Below are 25,202 nucleotides of genomic sequence, written 5' to 3'. Positions count from 1 at the left end.
GACACTACATCACCCTGAAGTCCAGACACTACATCACCCTGAAGTCCAGATACTACATCACCCTGAAGTCCAGACACTACATCACCCTGAAGTCCAGACACTACATCACCCTGAAGTCCAGATACTACATCACCCTGAAGTCCAGATACTACATCACCCTGAAGTCCAGACACTACATCACCCTGAAGTCCAGACACTACATCACCCTGAAGTCCAGATACTACATCACCCTGAAGTCCAGACACTACATCACCCTGAAGTCCAGATACTACATCACCCTGAAGTCCAGACACTACATCACCCTGAAGTCCAGATACTACATCACCCTGAAGTCCAGACACTACATCACCCTGAAGTCCAGACACTACATCACCCTGAAGTCCAGACACTACATCACCCTGAAGTCCAGATACTACATCACCCTGAAGTCCAGACACTACATCACCCTGAAGTCCAGACACTACATCACCCTGAAGTCCAGATACTACATCACCCTGAAGTCCAGATACTACATCACCCTGAAGTCCAGACACTACATCACCCTGAAGTCCAGACACTACATCACCCTGAAGTCCAGACACTACATCACCCTGAAGTCCAGATACTACATCACCCTGAAGTCCAGACACTACATCACCCTGAAGTCCAGATACTACATCACCCTGAAGTCCAGACACTACATCACCCTGAAGTCCAGACACTACATCACCCTGAAGTCCAGACACTACATCACCCTGAAGTCCAGATACTACATCACCCTGAAGTCCAGACACTACATCACCCTGAAGTCCAGACACTACATCACCCTGAAGTCCAGATACTACATCACCCTGAAGTCCAGATACTACATCACCCTGAAGTCCAGACACTACATCACCCTGAAGTCCAGACACTACATCACCCTGAAGTCCAGATACTACATCACCCTGAAGTCCAGACACTACATCACCCTGAAGTCCAGATACTACATCACCCTGAAGTCCAGACACTACATCACCCTGAAGTCCAGATACTACATCACCCTGAAGTCCAGATACTACATCACCCTGAAGTCCAGACACTACATCACCCTGAAGTCCAGACACTACATCACCCTGAAGTCCAGACACTACATCACCCTGAAGTCCAGACACTACATCACCCTGAAGTCCAGATACTACATCACCCTGAAGTCCAGACACTACATCACCCTGAAGTCCAGATACTACATCACCCTGAAGTCCAGACACTACATCACCCTGAAGTCCAGACACTACATCACCCTGAAGTCCAGATACTACATCACCCTGAAGTCCAGACACTACATCACCCTGAAGTCCAGATACTACATCACCCTGAAGTCCAGACACTACATCACCCTGAAGTCCAGACACTACATCACCCTGAAGTCCAGACACTACATCACCCTGAAGTCCAGACACTACATCACCCTGAAGTCCAGACACTACATCACCCTGAAGTCCAGACACTACATCACCCTGAAGTCCAGACACTACATCACCCTGAAGTCCAGACACTACATCACCCTGAAGTCCAGACACTACATCACCCTGAAGTCCAGACACTACATCACCCTGAAGTCCAGATACTACATCACCCTGAAGTCCAGACACTACATCACCCTGAAGTCCAGACACTACATCACCCTGAAGTCCAGATACTACATCACCCTGAAGTCCAGATACTACATCACCCTGAAGTCCAGACACTACATCACCCTGAAGTCCAGACACTACATCACCCTGAAGTCCAGATACTACATCACCCTGAAGTCCAGACACTACATCACCCTGAAGTCCAGATACTACATCACCCTGAAGTCCAGACACTACATCACCCTGAAGTCCAGATACTACATCACCCTGAAGTCCAGATACTACATCACCCTGAAGTCCAGACACTACATCACCCTGAAGTCCAGACACTACATCACCCTGAAGTCCAGACACTACATCACCCTGAAGTCCAGACACTACATCACCCTGAAGTCCAGATACTACATCACCCTGAAGTCCAGACACTACATCACCCTGAAGTCCAGATACTACATCACCCTGAAGTCCAGACACTACATCACCCTGAAGTCCAGACACTACATCACCCTGAAGTCCAGACACTACATCACCCTGAAGTCCAGATACTACATCACCCTGAAGTCCAGACACTACATCACCCTGAAGTCCAGATACTACATCACCCTGAAGTCCAGACACTACATCACCCTGAAGTCCAGACACTACATCACCCTGAAGTCCAGACACTACATCACCCTGAAGTCCAGACACTACATCACCCTGAAGTCCAGACACTACATCACCCTGAAGTCCAGACACTACATCACCCTGAAGTCCAGACACTACATCACCCTGAAGTCCAGATACTACATCACCCTGAAGTCCAGATACTACATCACCCTGAAGTCCAGATACTACATCACCCTGAAGTCCAGACACTACATCACCCTGAAGTCCAGACACTACATCACCCTGAAGTCCAGACACTACATCACCCTGAAGTCCAGATACTACATCACCCTGAAGTCCAGATACTACATCACCCTGAAGTCCAGACACTACATCACCCTGAAGTCCAGATACTACATCACCCTGAAGTCCAGACACTACATCACCCTGAAGTCCAGATACTACATCACCCTGAAGTCCAGATACTACATCACCCTGAAGTCCAGACACTACATCACCCTGAAGTCCAGACACTACATCACCCTGAAGTCCAGACACTACATCACCCTGAAGTCCAGACACTACATCACCCTGAAGTCCAGACACTACATCACCCTGAAGTCCAGACACTACATCACCCTGAAGTCCAGATACTACATCACCCTGAAGTCCAGACACTACATCACCCTGAAGTCCAGATACTACATCACCCTGAAGTCCAGACACTACATCACCCTGAAGTCCAGATACTACATCACCCTGAAGTCCAGACACTACATCACCCTGAAGTCCAGACACTACATCACCCTGAAGTCCAGATACTACATCACCCTGAAGTCCAGACACTACATCACCCTGAAGTCCAGACACTACATCACCCTGAAGTCCAGACACTACATCACCCTGAAGTCCAGACACTACATCACCCTGAAGTCCAGACACTACATCACCCTGAAGTCCAGATACTACATCACCCTGAAGTCCAGACACTACATCACCCTGAAGTCCAGACACTACATCACCCTGAAGTCCAGATACTACATCACCCTGAAGTCCAGATACTACATCACCCTGAAGTCCAGATACTACATCACCCTGAAGTCCAGACACTACATCACCCTGAAGTCCAGATACTACATCACCCTGAAGTCCAGACACTACATCACCCTGAAGTCCAGATACTACATCACCCTGAAGTCCAGATACTACATCACCCTGAAGTCCAGACACTACATCACCCTGAAGTCCAGATACTACATCACCCTGAAGTCCAGATACTACATCACCCTGAAGTCCAGATACTACATCACCCTGAAGTCCAGACACTACATCACCCTGAAGTCCAGACACTACATCACCCTGAAGTCCAGACACTACATCACCCTGAAGTCCAGATACTACATCACCCTGAAGTCCAGACACTACATCACCCTGAAGTCCAGATACTACATCACCCTGAAGTCCAGATACTACATCACCCTGAAGTCCAGATACTACATCACCCTGAAGTCCAGATACTACATCACCCTGAAGTCCAGATACTACATCACCCTGAAGTCCAGACACTACATCACCCTGAAGTCCAGACACTACATCACCCTGAAGTCCAGACACTACATCACCCTGAAGTCCAGATACTACATCACCCTGAAGTCCAGACACTACATCACCCTGAAGTCCAGACACTACATCACCCTGAAGTCCAGACACTACATCACCCTGAAGTCCAGATACTACATCACCCTGAAGTCCAGATACTACATCACCCTGAAGTCCAGACACTACATCACCCTGAAGTCCAGATACTACATCACCCTGAAGTCCAGACACTACATCACCCTGAAGTCCAGATACTACATCACCCTGAAGTCCAGACACTACATCACCCTGAAGTCCAGATACTACATCACCCTGAAGTCCAGATACTACATCACCCTGAAGTCCAGATACTACATCACCCTGAAGTCCAGATACTACATCACCCTGAAGTCCAGACACTACATCACCCTGAAGTCCAGACACTACATCACCCTGAAGTCCAGATACTACATCACCCTGAAGTCCAGATACTACATCACCCTGAAGTCCAGACACTACATCACCCTGAAGTCCAGACACTACATCACCCTGAAGTCCAGATACTACATCACCCTGAAGTCCAGACACTACATCACCCTGAAGTCCAGACACTACATCACCCTGAAGTCCAGACACTACATCACCCTGAAGTCCAGATACTACACCATCACAAGGTTTTACATCATGAAGGTATTCAGCAGTAGTTTACCTGTGAAGACTTTCAGTTTGGTGTTGAGCTTCTGCAGGAGAACTATGATGACCTCCAGCTTGTTCAGCGCTTCAGTTGTGATCGTCCCTTCACTGCTTCTGTCCTCCTTCAACCACTGGCAGAATACACCCCATGTCTGCAGCAGGAATTCGGTGTCCTGGATGCCGACATCTAGGGACATCAGACCACGCCTGATCACCATGGCAATCATGTAGTCCACGCTCTCCAGCACCTGCTGCCATGGCCGCATTATATCGACCTGGAATGAAGAAAAAGAACAACGGGTTGGTTGTCTTCAGGTGACAAGTGAAGCTGGAAATGTAGACGTTGTGTTTTGGATACCTGCTCGAAACCTCCCAGCAGCTCAGTGGTGTCCATGGCACTGTTCATGGCCATGACCCTGAGACGATGTCCGGTCAGCAGCGCCAGCAGTCTCACCAGGCTGGTTTTCCCACTCGCTGTGGGCCCAACCAGGATGCTCATCCAGCCCATCTCCACACACTTCATGAGGGACTCCAGGGGCCTCAGAGACTGGTGCGTGATGGACAGAGGAGGATCCAGAGCCACAGGAGCACCCCCACTGCGGTGCAGAACAGAGAAGCCCACCTGTACCAGCAAAAATCACAATGTGAACATCACTACAAGCATCTTCAGCTGTCGGGATGTGGTTTCATTACTAACTAACCTGCACGTTGAGAGGAGTGATGTGGAACTCTCTGGAGCCACAGTAAGGCTCGTAGTCCTCTCCAAACACCTGCCTGAACAGAGACAGCACCTGTGTGGAACAGAAACATGCTAGACCAAACATACAGAGATTCCTTCCAGATCTGTTCTACATAATACTGGCAAGGCTGCAATAATGCACAGGTTTACTTAGGCCGAAGCCAAGGGGCCCACAGAATTTAAGGGCCTATCATTTTTTGGAACAAATTTCCACAAAACGTTGAGCATTATATGGCAGTATTGTTTTTTTGTCCATGACGTGCCTTCCATCAGGGTGATACTTAACATGAAAACTGAAATAGTTTTAAACACCAGATCAGAATGATGGTGGACAGTTTCAATTTTGGTACATTTGAGTTAGTAGCCAAGTAGCAACAGGCTAACTTGTCATAGCTTCAGTGTAGGAGGCGCTCAATGGATCTGTGCTTGACAATGTTGCTGTAGGCGGAGTAGTCAAACGCAGATCCACTGAGCTTTCAACACAGAGCCCACCATCTGAAGACCAGCTGCTAAAATTAAAATGATGTATTGTTCAACAGATTGCGCATACAGAACAAAAGAACACTGTATTGAACGGTTCCATACAGACGCACGTGTTGCTGGAGGCCTTCATTCAGTGTAAAACAGTTTAGGGTCTAGAAATGGTGGGTTGTGCTGAGGTTTCTTAACAACCCTGAGGTATAAATGAGAAAATAAACGGACTGGATATGAGATTAGGTCGGGCTCAGCCCGAAAGGGTTACATGGGCCCCACCTTCTGTGGGCTCACCACCATCTGCGGGAGGAGCCGTAGGGGTCGGGTGCAGTGTGAGCTGGGGGGCAGCAAGAGGGGGACCCTGGCGGTCCGATCCCCGGCTGCAGAAGCTGGCTCTAGGGACGTGGAACGTCACCTCTCTGGTGGGGAAGGAGCCTGAGCTTGTGCGCGAGGTTGAGCGGTTCCGGCTAGATATAGTTGGACTCACCTCGACGCATGGCTTGGGCTCTGGAACCAGAACCCTCGAGAGGGGCTGGACCTTCTTCCACTCTGGAGTTGCTCATGGTGAGAGGCGCCGAGCAGGTGTGGGCATTCTCATCAGCCCCCAGCTTGGTGCCTGCACGTTGGGGTTTACCCCGGTGGATGAAAGGGTAGTTTCCCTCCGCCTCCGGGTGGGGGGACGGGTCCTGACTGTTGTCTGTGCTTATGCACCGAACAGCAGTTCAGAGTACCCACCCTTTCTGGGGTCCTTGGAGGGAGTGCTGGAGGGTGCTCCTTCTGGGGACTCCATTGTTCTGCTGAGGGACTTCAATGCTCACGTGGGCAATGACAGTGAGACCTGGAGGGGAGTGATTGGGAGGCATGGTCCCCCCCCTCTGAACCCAAATGGTGTTTTGTTATTGGACTTCTGTGCTCGTCATGGATTGTCCATAACGAACACCATGTTCCAACATAAGAGTGTCCATATGTACACCTGGCATCAGGATTCCCTGGGCTGCAGTTCCATGATCGATTTTGTAGTCGTATCGTCGGACCTGCGGCCACATGCCTTGGACACTCGGGTGAAGAGGGGGGCGGAGCTTCAACTGATCACCACCTGGTGGTGAGTTGACTCAGGTGGTGGGGGAGGAGGCTGGTCAGATCTGGCAGGCCCAAACGTGTTGTGAGGGTCTGCTGGGAACGTCTGGCTGAGTCCCCCGTCAGAGTGAGCTTCAACTTCCACCTTCAGCAGAGCTTCAACCATGTCCCGAGTGAGGCGGGGGACATTGAGTCCGAATGGGCTGTGTTCCGTGCCTCTAGCCTCTAGTGTTCCGAGCTGTGGCTGTAAGGTCGTTGGTGCCTGTCGTGGCGGTAATCCCAGGACTCGTTGGTGGACACCAGCAGTGAGGGATGCCGTCAAGCTGAAGAAGGAGTCCTATCGGGCCTTCTTGGCCTGTGGGAGTACTTGGAAGACCTCCTCAATCCTACCAACACGTCTTCTTATGAAGCAGAGCTGATGGACTCAGGGGTGGACTCTCCTATCTCTGGGGCTGAAGTCGCTGAGGTGGTCAAAAAGCTCCTTGGCGGCAAGGCCCCGGGGGTGGAGGAGATCCGCCCGGAGTTCCTTAAGGCTCTGGATGCTGTGGGGCTGTCCTGGCTGACACGCCTCTGCAGCATCGCGTGGACATCGGGGGCAGTACCGCTGGATTGGCAGACTGGGGTGGTGGTCCCCCTTTTTAAGAAGGGGGACAGGAGGGTGTGTTCCAATTACAGGGGAATCACACTCCTCAGCCTCCCTGGTAAGGTCTATTCAGGGGTCCTGGAGAGGAGGGTCCGCCGGATAGTCGAATCTCGGATTGAGGAGGAGCAGTGTGGTTTTCGTCCTGGTTGCGGAACAGTGGACCAGCTCTATACCCTCTTTGGGGTCCTGGAGGTGGCATGGGAGTTTGCCCAACCAGTCTACAGGTGCTTTGTGGACATGGAGAAGGCGTTCGACGGTGTCCCCCGGGGGCTCCTGTGGGGGGTACTCCGGGAGTATGGGGTTCTGGACCCCCTTGTATGAGCTGTCTGGTCCCTGTACGACAGGTGTCAGAGCTTGGTCCGCATTGCCGGTAGTAAGTCAGATTTGTTTCCAGTGAGGGTTGGACTCCACCAAGGCTGCCCTTTATCACCGATTCTGTTCATAACTTATGGACAGAATTTCTAGGTGCAGCCGAGGTGTTGAGGGAATCCGGCTTGGTGGCCTCAGGATTGGGTCCCTGCTTTTTGCAGATGACATGGTCCTGTTGGCTTCATCTGGTCATGATCTCCAGCTCTCACTTGAGCGATTTGCGGCCGAGTGTGAAGCGGCTGGGATGAGAATCAGCACCTCCAAATCTGAGACCATGGTCCTCAGCCGGAATAGGGTGGATTGCTCTCTCCGGGTCGGGAGTCAGGTCCTGCCTCAGGTGGAGGAGTTTAAATATCTCGGGGTCTTGTTCACAAGTGAGGGAAGGATGGAGCGCGAGATGGACAGACGGATTGGTGCGGCATCTGCAGTAATGCGGACTCTGCGCCGGTCTGTCGTGGTGAAGAAGGAGCTGAGCCAGAAGGCGAAGCTCTCGATTTACCAGTCGATCTACGTTCCTACCCTCACCTATGGTCATGAGCTGTGGGTCGTGACCGAAAGAACGAGATCTCGTATCCAGGCGGAACCAGTTGAGGTGGCTCGGACATCTGGTCAGGATGCCTCCTGGACCTCCCTGGTGAGGTGTTCCCTCCCTTTGGGAGGAGACCCCGGGGAAGACCCAGGACACGCTGGAGGGATTATATCTCTCGGCTGGCCTGGGAACACCTTGAGATCCCCCCCGCAGAGTTGGCAAATGTGGCTGGAGAGATGGAAGTCTGGGCTTCCCTGCTTAGGCTGCTGCCCCCGCGACCCGACCCCGGATAAGCGGCAGAAGATGAAGATGGATGGATGGATGGATGGATGGATATGAGATTGACTTCTTAGGAAATGTTTGAAGGGATTTAGTGTTATGTATGTGATAGAGTCACGGACAGGTTGGTGGAAGGGTTTACCTGGGCTTTATCAGCCTCGCTTCTCATCCTGTCAGCATAAACCAAGGCAACATGCTGGCCTGGGTTGAAAAATCCAGGAGACTGGTCATTCTGCATCAGCTGACACCAGCGGAACAAGTCTCGCAGGTTAAATTCCCAGGGACTTCCTTTCTGAGCCCACCGCCTCTCCACACACACCTGCTGGACCAGCTGATGGGGAAACACAAGCAGAGCTGAGCAGTGCTACATTTTGAGCCTGTAAGAGGACATCAGTCCAGGTCTATGTGAAAACCTACCTGGTTACTAAACTCCACCATCTTTGTAATAACGTGCTTGTCGATGCTGGGAAACATGGCGTCACCAATGAACTCCATGTCCTTACTCGTCAGCTGGTCCACGAAAACCTGCAGACAGAGACTTAGACTTTCAAGGACAAGAACAGAACAAATCAGAGGATCTTTTCTGACTTTATTCACTAGTAAGTTCCTGGAGTCAGACAGTGCAGAGATGCAGGAGAAAAGTCACTTTGATGCATGTAGGTGAAAATATAAAACCTGCATCAAATTGGGCCGTTTCTCACCTGAGTAAACCTGTTGAGGAAGGACTTGGGCAATCCCTTCCGCCCACCACCCTGAGTGAATGGGTTCTGGCATCCAAAAATCCTGGTCTTGTCCTGCTGGACCTGGAAGCTCAGGCCCAGCTCAGGAATGTAGACCTCTGCTCTGTGATCAAAGCAGGCGTTCAGACCTTCCAACACCGACTGGGAGGCCAGGTTCAGCTGCAACACAGCACACATCTTACACACACACACTAACAAACCAAAATACTTCTTCTCTGCTAAGAAAACCAGCTCCAAACTGGAGCAGAAGAAAGTTCCCACCTCATCCAGAACAATCCAGTGTCCTGCCTTCAGAGCAGCCAAAAGAGGGCCGTCACGCCATGCAAACTCCCCGCCCTTCCCCCCCTCCACCGGGAGATCCGTCCCAAACAAGTCAGTTACATCCTGCGGAAAGAGCAGCCTCATCATCATCTTCACCACAATCATTACCATCACAATCATCATCTTCACTATCATCATCAGAATAATCATGAGCAGCATCATCACTAGAGTCGTCATCTTCACCATCATCTTCTGTGGACATTGGCCAGCAATACACGGCAATTCTTACCAATCCGGCCAAAAGTAAAGGAATCGGGATACGTCAAAACAACATCCGCTACCGATGAAACTGCATCATGGTATCTTTTCCTACTCAAGCGCAACACACACATTTCTGCTGCAGAGTGAGTTTTTCCTTCTTTAAAAAAAAAAAAAGGCTTGCCAAGCTATAACGTGATAGTTTATTGTAAAAACGTGAAACTTACTGTTATAACACAGTTTTGTAGTGAAAAGGTGAGACTTCTTACATTACAACATGTTGGTTTATTATAAAAATTTGAAACTTGTGTTTTAAGCAAAGACTATAGGTTCCGCCTGGATACGAGATCTCGTTCTTTCGGTCACGACCCACAGCTCATGACCATAGGTGAGGGTAGGAACGTAGATCGACTGGTAAATCGAGAGCTTTGCCTTCTGGCTCAGCTCTTTCTTCACCACGACAGACCGGCGCAGAGTCCGCATTACTGCAGACGCCGCACCAATCCGTCTGTCGATCCCGCGCTTCATCCTTCCCTCGCTCGTGAACAAGACCCCGAGATATTTAAACTCCTCCACCTGAGGCAGGACCTGACTCCCGACCCGGAGAGGGCAATCTACCCTATTCCAGCTGAGGACCATGGTCTCAGATTTGGAGGTGCTGATTCTCATCCCAGCCGCTTCACACTCGGCCGCAAATCGCTCAAGTGAGAGCTGGAGATCATGACCAGATGAAGCCAACAGGACCACGTCATCTGCAAAAAGCAGAGACCCAATCCTGAGGCCACCAAGCCGGATTCCCTCAACACCTCGGCTGCACCTAGAAATTCTGTCCATAAGTTATGAACAGAATCGGTGATAAAGGGCAGCCTTGGTGGAGTCCAACCCTCACTGGAAACAAATCTGACTTACTACCGGCAATGCGGACCAAGCTCTGACACCTGTCGTACAGGGACCAGATAGCTCATACAAGGGGGTCCAGAACCCCATACTCCCGGAGTACCCCCCACAGGAGCCCCCGGGGGACACCGTCGAACGCCTTCTCCATGTCCACAAAGCACCTGTAGACTGGTTGGGCAAACTCCCATGCCCCCTCCAGGACCCCAAAGAGGGTATAGAGCTGGTCCACTGTTCCGCAACCAGGACGAAAACCACACTGCTCCTCCTCAATCCGAGATTCGACTATCCGGCGGACCCTCCTCTCCAGGACCCCTGAATAGACCTTACCAGGGAGGCTGAGGAGTGTGATTCCCCTGTAATTGGAACACACCCTCCTGTCCCCCTTCTTAAAAAGGGGGACCACCACCCCAGTCTGCCAATCCAGCGGTACTGCCCCCGATGTCCACGCGATGCTGCAGAGGCGTGTCAGCCAGGACAGCCCCACAGCATCCAGAGCCTTAAGGAACTCCGGGCGGATCTCCTCCACCCCCGGGGCCTTGCCGCCAAGGAGCTTTTTGACCACCTCAGCGACTTCAGCCCCAGAGATAGGAGAGTCCACCCCTGAGTCCATCAGCTCTGCTTCATAAGAAGACGTGTTGGTAGGATTGAGGAGGTCTTCCAAGTACTCCCTCCACCGACCCACAACGTCCCGAGTTGAGGTCAGCAGCTCCCCACCTCCACTGTACACAGTGTTGATGGAGCACTGCTTCCCCCTCCTGAGCCGCCGGATGGTGGACCAGAATCTCCTCGAAGCCGTCCGGAAGTCTTTCTCCATGGCCTCGCCGAACTCCTCCCATGTCCGAGATTTTGCCTCGGCGACAGCCGAAGCCGCATGCCACTTGGCCTGTCGGTACCCATCAGCTGCCTCCAGAGTCCCACAGGCCAAGAAGGCCCGATAGGACTCCTTCTTCAGCTTGACGGCATCCCTCACTGCTGGTGTCCACCAACGAGTCCTGGGATTACCGCCAGGTAATGCTGACAGCTCCGACTGGTTGCCTCAGCAATAGAGGCATGGAACACAGCCCATTCGGACTCAATGTCCCCCGCCTCACTCGGGACATGTTCGAAGTTCTGCTGAAGGTGGGAGTTGAAGCTCACTCTGACGAGGGACTCAGCCAGACGTTCCCAGCAGACCCTCACAACACGTTTGGGCCTGCCAGATCTGACCGGCTTCCTCCCCCACCATCTAACCCAACCCACCACCAGGTAGTGATCAGTTGATGCTCCGCCCCCTCTTCACCCAAGTGTCCAAGGCATGTGGCCGCAGGTCCGACGATACGACTACAAAATCGATCATCAAACTGCGGCCCAGGGAATCCTGATGCCAGGTGTACATATGGACACTCTTATGTTGGAACATGGTGTTGGTCCCCAAGCAGAATAATGGAGTCCCCAGAAGGAGCACCCTCCAGCACTCCCTCCAAGGACCCCAGAAAGGGTGGGTACTCTGAACTGCTGTTCGGTGCATAAGCACAGACAACAGTCAGGACCCGTCCCCCCACCCGAAGGCGGAGGGAAACTACCCTTTCATCCACCGGGGTAAACCCCAACGTGCAGGCACCAAGCTGGGGGCTGATGAGAATGCCCACACCTGCTCGGCGCCTCTCACCATGAGCAACTCCAGAGTGGAAGAAGGTCCAGCCCCTCTCGAGGGTTCTGGTTCCAGAGCCCAAGCCATGCGTCGAGGTGAGTCCAACTATATCTAGCCGGAACCGCTCAACCTTGCACATAGGCTCAGGCTCAGGCTCAGGAATACAAATTCAGGATGCTTTTACACATGCATCACTGCTGCGCCTTGTTCGACAGAACAACTGGTTCACCTCGGCTGATCTATAAGACGCATATTTCCACATCCCAATCTATTCTCCCCACCGAAGGTTCCTGAGATTTACCCTGTAGGGGATCCGTTACAAATACCAGGTGCTCCCTTTCGGCCTGGCTTTGAGCCCACCTGTGTTCGTGCGGTGCACGAAAGCAGCGATAGCCCTGCTCAGGTGGCGAGGCATCTGCTTGGCCCCTTATCTGGACAATTGGCTGCTTTTGGCACAATCAGAGCAGGAAGCCAGGGCACACACACAGATTCACTTCAGGTTAAACATGGAAAAGAGCCTACTGTCTCCACCGCAGAGTATAATCTTTCTGGGATTATCCCTGGACTCTGTGACTTTCACAACTCTCGGTGGAGCAGGTGAGAGCTTTCAGGGCATGCCTCGCGCTTTTTCGTATAGACAGATCTGTTCAGGTCAGATTATGTTTTCTGATGGTTTCGGCCATTCTTGTAGTCCAGCTTGGCTGCCTCCATAGTATTGATTTTCAGCTTTGGGTGTGGGCTGGACACGTAAGACATGGCGCATGGAGAGTGCTGGTCACTCCGTCATGCGTCAGGACTCTGTGCCACTGACAAGGTCCATCCTTCCAGATCCAAGGAGTGACTATGGGTTTAGTTCTGTCCAGGAAGGTGATAAATGTGGGCACAAGCCTTACAGGCTGGGGTGGAATTTACAAAGGCAAGCCTGTGAGGGGGCTGTGGAGTGTGGACCTTGAAAAGTCTCTCATCAATTTTCTGGAGCTTTTGGCAGTGTTTCTCTCCCTAAAACATTTTCTCCTGTCCCTGGTGGGACATCATGTCCTGGTCAGGACGAACAACACAACAACAGTGGAGTACATCAACCGCCAAGGATCATTACTCCCCTATCAGCTACACACACGCATACCGATCCTCTGGAGCTGTGGCCGTTTTCTCTCCTTGAGAGCGACGCATGTAGCGGGAGCTCTGAACACAGGCGCGGACCTGTTGTCCAGGGGAGCACCAGTTTCTGGGGAATAGACTTTACACTTGAAGGTTGTGGAACACATGTCATTATGTCCCGTTCGTGCACTGCGCACTTACTTGGATAAGACTAAGAGTTTCAGGAGGAGCAATCAATTTTTCATGTCCTGGGCTAACCCTCATAAGGGAAAACCAGTCACAAAGCAGCGCCTGTCCCACGATCGCTGGCTTATAAAAGTCAGACCATTTGACTTGGAGCTTGGCCGCATTGTGGGCCTTATTCAGGGCAGTTTCTGTTCAGGACATCTGTGCTGTAGCGAGTTGGTCCTCACCTCTCACTTTTTCCCATTTTTATAGGTAGGATGTCTGCCCCGTGCAGAGCACGGGTGGTTTTGATGTTGTGAGGACTCTTTCCTGTGGGTTGGTGGATGTTCGAAAAGCTTGTCTGGCAATATGGGAGCTACCACATCCTATAGTGAGACATCAAGCGAAATATTATGAAAGAGAACTTTAGGTTATTTACATAACCCTGTTTCTCTGAGAAATATGAGAAGATGTCTCACCAAATAACCGTTCTCGCTTGGGAAAGTGAGGAGTGCTTATCTTGAATTAGGCGGTGCTGTCCGTATGAGCGATTTAAGGTAGGTGGCACTACCTGATGCGGACAGACACTTTCAAGAACCAATCAGGATTGGCGTAAATAGATTAATGTTTCTGAGCGTTGCACGTTGCATTCCATAGTGAGACATCTCACTCATATTACTCAGAGACCCGTAGTTATGTAAATAACCTAAAGATTGAAGCAGGTCTTGAGAACTCTGGGACTGACACCATCTGGGCCTGCAGCTTTGTCAGGATGTCCTGACATGGGGGGAGATGAAGCTGTGTTCTGGTCAATGACTGAGCTACGGGATGACAGATTAGAACCGTGTGACAGGGAAGTTGTGGGCTTATGGAGGGTGTGTGGTCTGTTGGGCTGGACGTAGGGGTGAACTGAACCTACTGAAGAACATTGTTCAGCTCATTAGCTCTGTCCAGATCTCCATCAGTCTGACTTTTATTTTATGCACCGTATTTTGCGGGCCATAAGGCGCACTTAAAAGCCACTATTTTTTGCAAAAATCTGCGGTGTGCCTTTTAACCTAGTGCGCCTTATCTGTGCGCTGAATCCCAAAATCTGTAAAAATGTTGTTTTGCGATTTTAATAAGCGCTCTGCTTGACTGACTGGAGGACTAGTTCCTGCCATCATAGGAGCGTAATATGAAGAGAAAATGAAAGAGTGGCTGGGAGGGATATATGTAAAGAGACTGGATGTTTTTTTTTCCACGCATCACCGTCTCTGTTGATCTGCTACTCCATGCGTGCCCTTATCACTGCTACTGTGACAAATCAAGTAAAGCAAATGAATTCTGAGCTTGTCATCCTGGGAGATCCCAACAAAAGAACTACAACCATTGGACATTGGTGTAAACGCAAATACAACACTTAGTTGTGAGCATCATGGGAGTCATGGAAGAGAGACAGCGAACACAGCTTAACAAAGACTGGGAGGGTTAGGGTTAGCATCGGGCGAGTTACGCCACCATATGTGAGTGGATTGTGGATGCCAGCTCTAACATATCTCCATCAATTGTTGTCCGAGCTTTTGCAAAGGCCAGTATCATTGCTGAACCCAGCAACTACACTGACTCTGATAACAAAGAGAGAACCCGTTATGCTTGATGGCAAAATTCGCCATCTGTTCAATTCTGACATAGAAGATGAGGACTTTGACAGATTTGTTACAATAGATTGAATAAAAATGTGTGTGTATTGTTTTGCTTTGCTTTCATTACTTTGTTTTACTTTCGTTTTACTTTCATTTAAGCATCCACCCAATAATGCAGTGCGCCTTATGTATGACAATATATGAAAATAGACTCTGTAGTTGAAGCTGCGCCTTATAATGCGGTGGGTTAGTATTAGCCTAACCCTAACCCTAACCCTAACCCTTGTGGCTCGCAAAATACGGTAATCTGTCTAACTCAGTTGATGTCGTCTCCATGAGGTTCACAGAGGACGTTCCAGTCTGTAGCCTCAAAGCCTCCTCTAAGAGCATCTTCAGCTTCAGCAGACCAGATTTTGATAGTCTTTGTGATGACTGGTTGCTGCTGAACGATGGGCTTGTAGGTGGAGGTGAGAAGAACCAGATTATGGTCAGATCTTCCTAAAGGAGGCAGGGCAGAACTGGATCCATTATTCATATTTGCATAAAATAAGTCCAACATCTTATTTTCTCTGATGGAGCAGCTGACAAACTGCTGGAATGTTGGTAGAGTTGCAGAGAGGGAGACGTTGTTGAAGTCTCCAGAGATCGCCATGAATGAGTTTGGATGCTGTGTTTGTAGCCGAGCAACGACGGAGCTGATGACATCACAGGCTGTGTCTGGTGCGGTACCAGGTATTATATAAACCGCTACCAGAATAACACAGGTAAACTCTCTGGGTAAATAATATGGACGGAAGCTCACAGCTAACAGTTCCATGTCCCTTGTGCATATCTTCTCCTTGACAGTAACATGTCCAGGATGACACCAACGCTGGTTAACCAGCACTGCAATTCCACCACCCTTTAGCTTTCCGCTGTGTTGTCTACTGCGGTCTGCACGGACCGTTTTAAAGCCCGGTACAGACACATTACAGTCAGGGATGTGTTCATGCAGCCATGTCTCGGTGAAGCACATAATACTGCACTCTCTGTATTCTTTCTGAGACCTTGTTAGCATATCCAGCTCGTCCGTTTTGTTAGCTAACGATCTCACATTACCCATGACGACAGTTGGAAGAAATGGGCTAAATCGTTTTCTCCTCTGCCTCACTCTGTTCTGCATCCTCTTCTGTTTCTTTTCAAATCCATTGGGATTTGATGTGTTGTTTTGCTGATAATCCTGATTTGGGAGAGTTTAATCAGTTGATCCCTGCAGTAAACAAGTCTTCTGTTGCCATATGATGCCCATTCATCGTAAGTCTTGAGAGAGTCAAAAATATGCAGAAAAATCTATTGTACCCTCTGAACCGGCGTGAAATCCTCTGACAAAAAGACCTAAATTTGACAGCTAATATCTATTTGAGAAGAGTTTGTATTTAATTATTTATTTATTTATTTATTATATTTAATAAATAAAAAAAATAAAATAAAGACAGCAAGTCAGAGCTACTACATCTTTAGAGCATTTCAGTACGAAGCCTTACAGGAAACAAAATCCTTACCGTCTGTTCTGACAGGTTGATTCTGACCAGATGGTTCCCCGAAGCTTTGGCCAGCGCTGCTACCAGACTGGTCTTCCCCACGCCAGGTGATCCTTCCAGCAGCACCGGCCTCTGCAGCTTCAGAGCTCGCAGAAGCCTCTGGGCATTCATGGCAGTGGTGCCTGCTGCAATAGCGTAGTCCGGCAGGTTACGGCCATCTGTCTGAGGCCCTGGACAGACAGACCCACCCAGTTAGGTTCTAGAGGTGCCAGCAGGACAACTTTAGGACTGGCTGCGCAACTCTGCTTCTAACCGGTCACACAAATGTATGTCTGCTGTCTGGACTGTCTTTTCGTCCTACCTGCTGCAGCTTGCATCCAGTCTCCTCCAGTACTCAGCTGGAGATCCTGCGACTGCATTCCTGCCTGCCAGTTATTCCACTAAGAGAACTTTGCCTCCACTGGGACAGCGCTCGTCCGCCCTCACAGACATACATCCCAACTAGGGATCTCACCACTCCTTCAACTAGGACAACTCCAAGTGCATAAAATCATGAATCCTGGTCTTCTTTCCATCGCCCTCCGCTCAACACCAACTGGGCCAACCAGTGAGTTAACTGAACATACCCGCCAGATCTGAATCCATCTTTCTCATTTTCGGTCTGTCAAACATTAACCCTGACGAGTAAAGGTCATCTTAACCAGCATCTCCCCATTGGCTGCAAGTATGACTTTCTCTCAACTCAACGCGGCCACGCCACCTGGGTTTGTTTCCATCTCCCAACCTTGTGGCTCTGGTCATGGCAGTGGTTTTATGGCGAGTCATCACAAAAAACTGGAAAGATTTGTTTGTTTCAACACTTTAGAATCCACTTTTTGCAAACTTCCTGGCCCTACAACAGTGAATTTATAACTGACTTTACTACTTCCTTTCATATTTATCCTTTCTTTCACCTCATATAATGTTGTTGGGTAAGTTTAATATTCACATGGACAACACTTAGCATCCTCTAACCCCTGACTTTGATTCCTGCTTTGACAACTTTGGCTTTTTGGTTTCTGTATCTCACAAACCAAAAAAATATATTACTCTTCTCTCATATGCTCCCATGCTGGTAACTCCAAGACTCTATACAAGTCCACTGCTATCCTCCCACCATCATTCCACAAATATTAAATAATCCTGGTTCAGATCCCTTAACTTTGAAAACCTTGAATCCATTTCCAACCTGCCCATTCTCTCCAAAATCCTGGAGAAAGTGTTTGATTCATAACTTCACACTCACATATCCCATAACAATCTATCAACAATTCTAGTCTGGTTGCCACCCCCCTTCCTAGCACTGAGCCTGGACTCTTTAAAATCACCAATGACCTGTTCATGTCAGCAGATTCTGGTCTTCTCCCCATCTTCACCAATCTTGATACGAGCGTGGTCTTTGACACTACCAGTTGGTTTAAATTATATCTCTCTGTCCTTACTCGGTTTATTCACCTCAAACCTTTGTCCTCCCACTCATCTTCTCTCACTGCAGGTGTCCCTCAAGGCTCTGTTCTAAGTCTCCTTCTCTTCATTACCTATTTCATCAGCCTTGGCAATATTTTCCAGAAGCATAAAATCCATTTCAATGCTATGCAGATGACACAGAGCTGTACTTTCCACCTTTGTTTAATTCCAACTATTTAGTTGATCTTAAAGACACACACTTGTCACGTTCCCCCCTATGGACGGCTTGTTCAGCCCCCATCTTGCATCCAACCTGACCTGTTAGCTCTCTCCAGCCAGCAGAAGACAATCTCATGATGACTCTTGTTTTGTCTCTTTCTCTCTTTTAATCTTCTTGTTTCTTTACTGAATAAGTGACGTTGCGAGTTCAAAACAGCCAGTTCCTCAATTATACCGTGAAGCAAAATGTCACAACACGTCCCGGGTGTAAAAGTTGTATAGTGTCAGTTTCTCAGCCTCGGGACACTGCTGGACAGCAGCGGACTTGGAGGCAGCGTTGGACCAGTTACGCTACCATATGAGAGTGGATTGTGGATGCCTGGCCTAACGTATCGCCATCGATTGTTGTCCGAGCTTTCGCAAAAGCCGTATCATTGCTGAACATCCACCCAGCAACGACACTGACTGACAACAAAGAGAGAGAACCCGGTATGCTTGATGGCAAAATTGTCCAGTTGTTCAATTTAGACAGAGAAGATGAGGACTTTGACGGACTTGTTACAACAGACTGATTAAAAATGTCAGTGTATTTTAAAATAAGTACGGGTACTGTTCTGAATAAAGTTAAACCAAGCACACTGTTTTGCTTTCACCATGCAGCTGTATTCAAATAAAAGATATAAACAAGCAAATAATAAAATTTGTCATCATGAGATGTTAGTAAGACCAGGAAACATTTGTGATCAGGACTCAGATTGAGGAACACAACATTTTTTTTTCCTGCAGTCTTTGAGCCAATTTGCCCGAGCAGGAAACAGTGGTTAAGGTGCTGCTTTGTCACGTTTGAACATCATACGGTTCATACTTCCATACCTAATGCAATGTAGAAAGGGTCGATACCAAAGAAGTCCTCTCCCCACTGTGGCTCACGAGGCAGACTGCAGTCATAGACTCTCAGAGCATCCAGCATCTCCTCATCCAGCTTGGTCATCTTGCTCAGCCTCTGGTGCAGGAAGTTGAGGCACATCCCACGTGCTCTGAGAGCACTGTCGGCACAAGCCGCCGTAGTTCCTGCAAGGAAAAAGCAAGGAGTTGGCAAATGTCTCATTTGAGTGCAAAGCTCAGTGAAGAGCAACCTGTTCACCTGAGCCAATGCCGTCTATGTAAACCAAGCATGCCGCGTGAATAAAGGCCGTCACAGTGTCCAGCCTGAGGTCCCACTCTGCTTCTTCGTCTTCTAGCGCTCCCATTGTCATGAAGTCGTCATCATCACGCTCACACACCACATTCAGGAAGTTAACCCACGACAGGACATCTCTGACACTGAGGATGCAGCGGCGTCCAAAGTCCTGCTGGGTCAGCCACTCCAGAAAGTCCAGCATCAGCTCTGCGACATCACCACCTGCGTTGCATTCAGAGAGACGGGGGTAAAGCTACATCTCTGCTTACCAATGGCATCAGGACATGACCGAGTCAGTCATCTCACCATCCAGGGAAAGGCCAGGACGCAGGTTGTGTTGGATAATCTGAAGCAGGTCAGTGCGACTGTTGCTCTGAGGACACCAGATCTCTGTGAAACGGTTCCTTAGAGCAGGAGACAGCTGCCCACCACCACACAAAAAGACAAGTCAGACTCTTTAAAGTGGAACTATTCTCTGCATTTCAGGCTAATTTATTTTTATTTCTGAGCCCAGAAGGGCTGGGATTGATGGAGTTATTGTCACAAATGGCTTTATTTACTTCAGACCGACCCTCTCCGTAGGCTGTCAGATCAGCCTGCGGGCAAAACGAGTGGATTGAGACTCTTCCGCATTAAGCCCCGCCTCCCGCCACTGCACTACATCGGGAGCGCGCACCGCACCTGCTTTCGCCGTCATTGTAACATCTCATAAACAGAAGGATTAGGCTCATATGAACTCAATAAGAAAACAAACTACAATGTCAACACATAGCATCCAGCCCTACATGTTGGAACCTGAATCAGAGCCTGAAAACGAAGTGGAAAACAGCAACCCACAGCAACGAATGCAGCAGGATGTCTCTCTTTGGTAAACTCACCAGCCATCGTTGGAAATAACTTTATCCCACGTTTTCCACCCGCCTGATGTATTTGTACATGCCCTTGTTAACCAGTAGAAGGTAACCAATCACCCAACCTTATCCCCCGGGACGTCACAAGGATTTCCACGTAGAAAAAACTCTCTAAAACCACGCATTTTTCGTCGCCATGGAAACCGAGCGGAGAGCGTGCTGGAACTCAAACTCAAACTCAGATATGCGTTTAGGTGATAAAAAACAGTGTCGTTCACATGTCTGATGAGGATTCAACACTGTAACACTGAAGAAAGCTCAGAAAACTCCAAATACCACAATAGCACCCCTTTAAAACAGTTGGATTGCAGTACAGTTCTTCATTTGTCCTTCAGCAGAGAAACATGCCAGGAAACACGAAGCACTTCATCAGCTCTAATATCACCCCAGCCAATCACAGGGAAGCATGTAGACACACTGAGGTTCAAACCCAGCATCAGAATGAGGAAGAGAAGGGATTTAAGCTTCATACTGGGATTTTCACCCACATCTGCAGGGTTTCCAGATGTCTGGAGAAGAGAGCATATCAAGTGAGCTGTAGTTGTCTGTAGTTGATGCCACGAAGCGAAGAAAAACCTTTATTTTAGTTTTCTTAAGCCCAGTGCTTTATTTTCCTTACTTTACAATGAAGTCCATTCAAATCTGTTGAATGAGATTTTGTCGTGACTGTCTTTATTTTTATCTAGATAGAAGCTAATGATGGTTACGCCAGGCAGGACATGCTACTCCTCTGCTAGGTTATCATCCTGCTTTCCTCTGACAGACAGTTACTCACCTCCTTCTTGCCAAAGTCTCCTCCAGGGTTCATGGTGGCGACCAGACGGAAAGCTGCCGCAGGTCTGATCTGCTCCACGTGGTCATCGTCCCCGCTGCCCTTCTCCGCCAGGACCAGGGTCTTCTCCGTCTCCACCACACTGTCAACAAACCCACCCAGAAATAATTCAGCCATGGTGGGGGGGCAAGGGTGTTCATAACTTACTAACCCTGAAGTCAGCTGAGAACTGCATGTGTTCCTGTATGTTAGCTGTTCTTCCTGCACACCATGTGGTGATGCAGTCCGCTTGCTAGCAGGACCAGAGTCTGGTCTGCTTAGGGTTCCTGCAAACACCTTAACCCTTGTAAACAGGACTTCAAGTGTGGCAGGTCAGAAAACCAAGAAGCATTCAGAGTCCATGTTGAGGCTGCGAACAGCTCACTGGCGCTGAGATGCATTCAGAGTCCATGTCGAGGTCCATTGTTGCAGGGTTGGTACCGTCATTGTTCCAGGTGTGGTTCCCGTCATTGTTCCCGGTGTGGTTCCCGTGATTGTTCCAGGTGTGGTTCCCGTCAATGTTCCAGGTGTGGTTCCCGTCATTGTTCCCGGTGTGGTTCCCGTCATTGTTCCAGGTGTGGTTCCCGTCAATGTTCCAGGTGCGGTTCCCGTCATTGTTCCCGGTGTGGTTCCCGTCATTGTTCCAGGTGTGGTTCCCGTCATTGTTCCCGGTGCGGTTCCCGTCATTGTTCCCGGTGCGGTTCCCGTCATTGTTCCAGGTGTGGTTCCCATCATTGTTCCCGGTGCGGTTCCCGTCATTGTTGCCGGTGTGGTTACCGTCATTGTTCCAGGTGTGGTTCCCGTCATTGTTCCCGGTGCGGTTCCCGTCATTGTTCCAGGTGCGGTTCCCGTCATTGTTCCAGGTCTGGTTCCCGTCATTGTTCCCGGTGTGGTTCCCGTCATTGTTCCCGGTGTGGTTCCCGTCATTGTTCCAGGTGTGGTTCCCGTCATTGTTCCCGGTGTGGTTCCCGTCATTGTTCCAGGTGTGGTTCCCGTCATTGTTCCAGGTGTGGTTCCCGTCATTGTTCCAGGTGCGGTTCCCGTCATTGTTCCCGGTGCGGTTCCCGTCATTGTTCCAGGTGCGGTTCCCGTCATTGTTCCCGGTGCGGTTCCCGTCATTGTTCCAGGTGCGGTTCCCGTCATTGTTCCAGGTGCGGTTCCCGTCATTGTTCCAGGTGCGGTTCCCGTCATTGTTCCCGGTGCGGTTCCCGTCATTGTTCCAGGTGCGGTTCCCGTCATTGTTCCCGGTGCGGTTCCCGTCATTGTTGCCGGTGCGGTTACCGTCATTGTTCCAGGTGTGGTTCCCGTCATTGTTCCCGGTGCGGTTCCCGTCATTGTTCCAGGTGCGGTTCCCGTCATTGTTCCAGGTCTGGTTCCCGTCATTGTTCCCGGTGTGGTTCCCGTCATTGTTCCCGGTGTGGTTACCGTCATTGTTCCAGGTGTGGTTCCCGTCATTGTTCCCGGTGTGGTTCCCGTCATTGTTCCAGGTGTGGTTCCCGTCATTGTTCCAGGTGTGGTTCCCGTCATTGTTCCAGGTGCGGTTCCCGTCATTGTTCCCGGTGCGGTTCCCGTCATTGTTCCAGGTGTGGTTCCCGTCATTGTTCCCGGTGCGGTTCCCGTCATTGTTCCAGGTGCGGTTCCCGTCATTGTTCCAGGTGCGGTTCCCGTCATTGTTCCCGGTGCGGTTCCCGTCATTGTTCCCGGTGCGGTTCCCGTCATTGTTCCAGGTGCGGTTCCCGTCATTGTTCCAGGTGCGGTTCCCGTCATTGTTCCAGGTGCGGTTCCCGTCATTGTTCCAGGTGCGGTTCCCGTCATTGTTCCAGGTGCGGTTCCCGTCATTGTTCCAGGTGCGGTTCCCGTCATTGTTCCAGGTGCGGTTCCCGTCATTGTTCCCGGTGCGGTTCCCGTCATTGTTCCCGGTGCGGTTCCCGTCATTGTTCCCGGTGTGGTTCCCGTCATTGTTGCCGGTGTGGTTCCCATCATTGTTCCCGGTGTGGTTCCCGTCATTGTTCCAGGTGTGGTTCCCGTCATTGTTCCAGGTGTGGTTCCCGTCATTGTTCCAGGTCTGGTTCCCGTCAATGTTCCAGGTCTGGTTCCCGTCATTGTTCCAGGTCTGGTTCCCATCATTGTTCCCGGTGTGGTTCCCGTCATTGTTCCAGGTGTGGTTCCCGTCATTGTTCCAGGTCTGGTTCCCGTCAATGTTCCAGGTCTGGTTCCCGTCAATGTTCCAGGTGTGGTTCCCGTCATTGTTCCCGGTGCGGTTCCCGTCATTGTTCCCGGTGTGGTTCCCGTCATTGTTCCAGGTGTGGTTCCCGTCATTGTTCCCGGTGTGGTTCCTGTCATTGTTCCCGGTGTGGTTCCCGTCATTGTTCCAGGTGTGGTTCCCGTCATTGTTCCCGGTGTGGTTCCTGTCATTGTTCCAGGTGTGGTTCCCGTCATTGTTCCCGGTGTGGTTCCCGTCATTGTTCCCGGTGTGGTTCCCGTCATTGTTCCCGGTGTGGTTCCCGTCATTGTTCCAGGTCTGGTTCCCGTCATTGTTCCAGGTCTGGTTCCCGTCAATGTTCCAGGTCTGGTTCCCGTCAATGTTCCCGTTGTGGTTCCCGTCAATGTTCCCGTTGTGGTTCCCGTCATTGTTCCCGGTGCGGTTCCCGTCATTGTTCCCGGTGCGGTTCCCGTCATTGTTCCAGGTGTGGTTCCCGTCATTGTTCCCGGTGTGGTTCCTGCCATTGTTCCCGGTGTGGTTCCCGTCATTGTTCCAGGTGTGGTTCCCGTCATTGTTCCAGGTGTGGTTCCCGTCAATGTTCCCGTTGTGGTTCCCGTCAATGTTCCCGTTGTGGTTCCCGTCATTGTTCCCGGTGCGGTTCCCGTCATTGTTCCAGGTGCGGTTCCAGTCATTGTTCCCGGTGCGGTTCCAGTCATTGTTCCAGGTGTGGTTCCCGTCATTGTTCCAGGTGTGGTTCCTGTCATTGTTCCCGGTGTGGTTACCGTCATTGTTCCAGGTGTGGTTCCCATCATTGTTCCAGGTGTGGTTCCCGTCATTGTTCCCGGTGTGGTTCCCGTCATTGTTCCAGGTCTGGTTCCCGTCATTGTTGCCGGTGTGGTTCCCATCATTGTTCCCGGTGTGGTTCCCGTCATTGTTCCAGGTGTGGTTCCCGTCATTGTTCCAGGTCTGGTTCCCGTCATTGTTCCAGGTCTGGTTCCCGTCAATGTTCCAGGTCTGGTTCCCGTCATTGTTCCAGGTCTGGTTCCCATCATTGTTCCCGGTGTGGTTCCCGTCATTGTTCCAGGTGTGGTTCCCGTCATTGTTCCAGGTCTGGTTCCCGTCAATGTTCCAGGTCTGGTTCCCGTCAATGTTCCAGGTGTGGTTCCCGTCATTGTTCCCGGTGCGGTTCCCGTCATTGTTCCCGGTGTGGTTCCCGTCATTGTTCCAGGTGTGGTTCCCGTCATTGTTCCCGGTGTGGTTCCCGTCATTGTTCCAGGTGTGGTTCCCGTCATTGTTCCAGGTGTGGTTCCCGTCAATGTTCCCGTTGTGGTTCCCGTCATTGTTCCAGGTGCGGTTCCCGTCATTGTTCCAGGTGCGGTTCCCGTCAATGTTCCCGGTGTGGTTCCCGTCAATGTTCCAGGTCTGGTTCCCGTCAATGTTCCAGGTGTGGTTCCCGTCATTGTTCCAGGTGTGGTTCCCGTCATTGTTCCAGGTGTGGTTCCCGTCATTGTTCCAGGTGTGGTTCCCGTCATTGTTCCAGGTGTGGTTCCCGTCATTGTTCCAGGTGTGGTTCCCGTCAATGTTCCAGGTGTGGTTCCCGTCAATGTTCCAGGTGTGGTTCCCGTCATTGTTCCAGGTGTGGTTCCCGTCATTGTTCCAGGTGTGGTTCCCATC

The 25,202-nt window shown here is 50.3% G+C and overlaps 1 protein-coding gene across 1 annotated transcript in view; it reads right to left on the bottom strand.

Annotated features, from left to right (window-relative positions):
• Positions 1-25,202, bottom strand: part of LOC306767481 (midasin-like) — a 206,627-nt gene that overhangs the window by 143,694 nt on the left and 37,731 nt on the right. The window contains 12 exon segments of the mRNA XM_079255512.1: positions 4,471-4,729; positions 4,813-5,076; positions 5,156-5,245; positions 8,707-8,895; positions 8,982-9,089; positions 9,266-9,463; positions 9,566-9,688; positions 16,780-16,988; positions 19,297-19,494; positions 19,568-19,825; positions 19,910-20,024; positions 21,290-21,428. Of these exon segments, the coding sequence (XP_079111638.1) occupies positions 4,471-4,729; positions 4,813-5,076; positions 5,156-5,245; positions 8,707-8,895; positions 8,982-9,089; positions 9,266-9,463; positions 9,566-9,688; positions 16,780-16,988; positions 19,297-19,494; positions 19,568-19,825; positions 19,910-20,024; positions 21,290-21,428 (2,150 nt within the window).

This window comes from Telmatherina bonti (genome assembly GCF_933228915.1).
Source record: "Telmatherina bonti genome assembly, chromosome: 16".
Taxonomy (NCBI): domain Eukaryota; kingdom Metazoa; phylum Chordata; class Actinopteri; order Atheriniformes; family Telmatherinidae; genus Telmatherina; species Telmatherina bonti.
The sequence above is the reverse complement of the archived record's forward strand: the minus strand, read 5'-3'. Positions and strand labels throughout refer to the sequence as shown.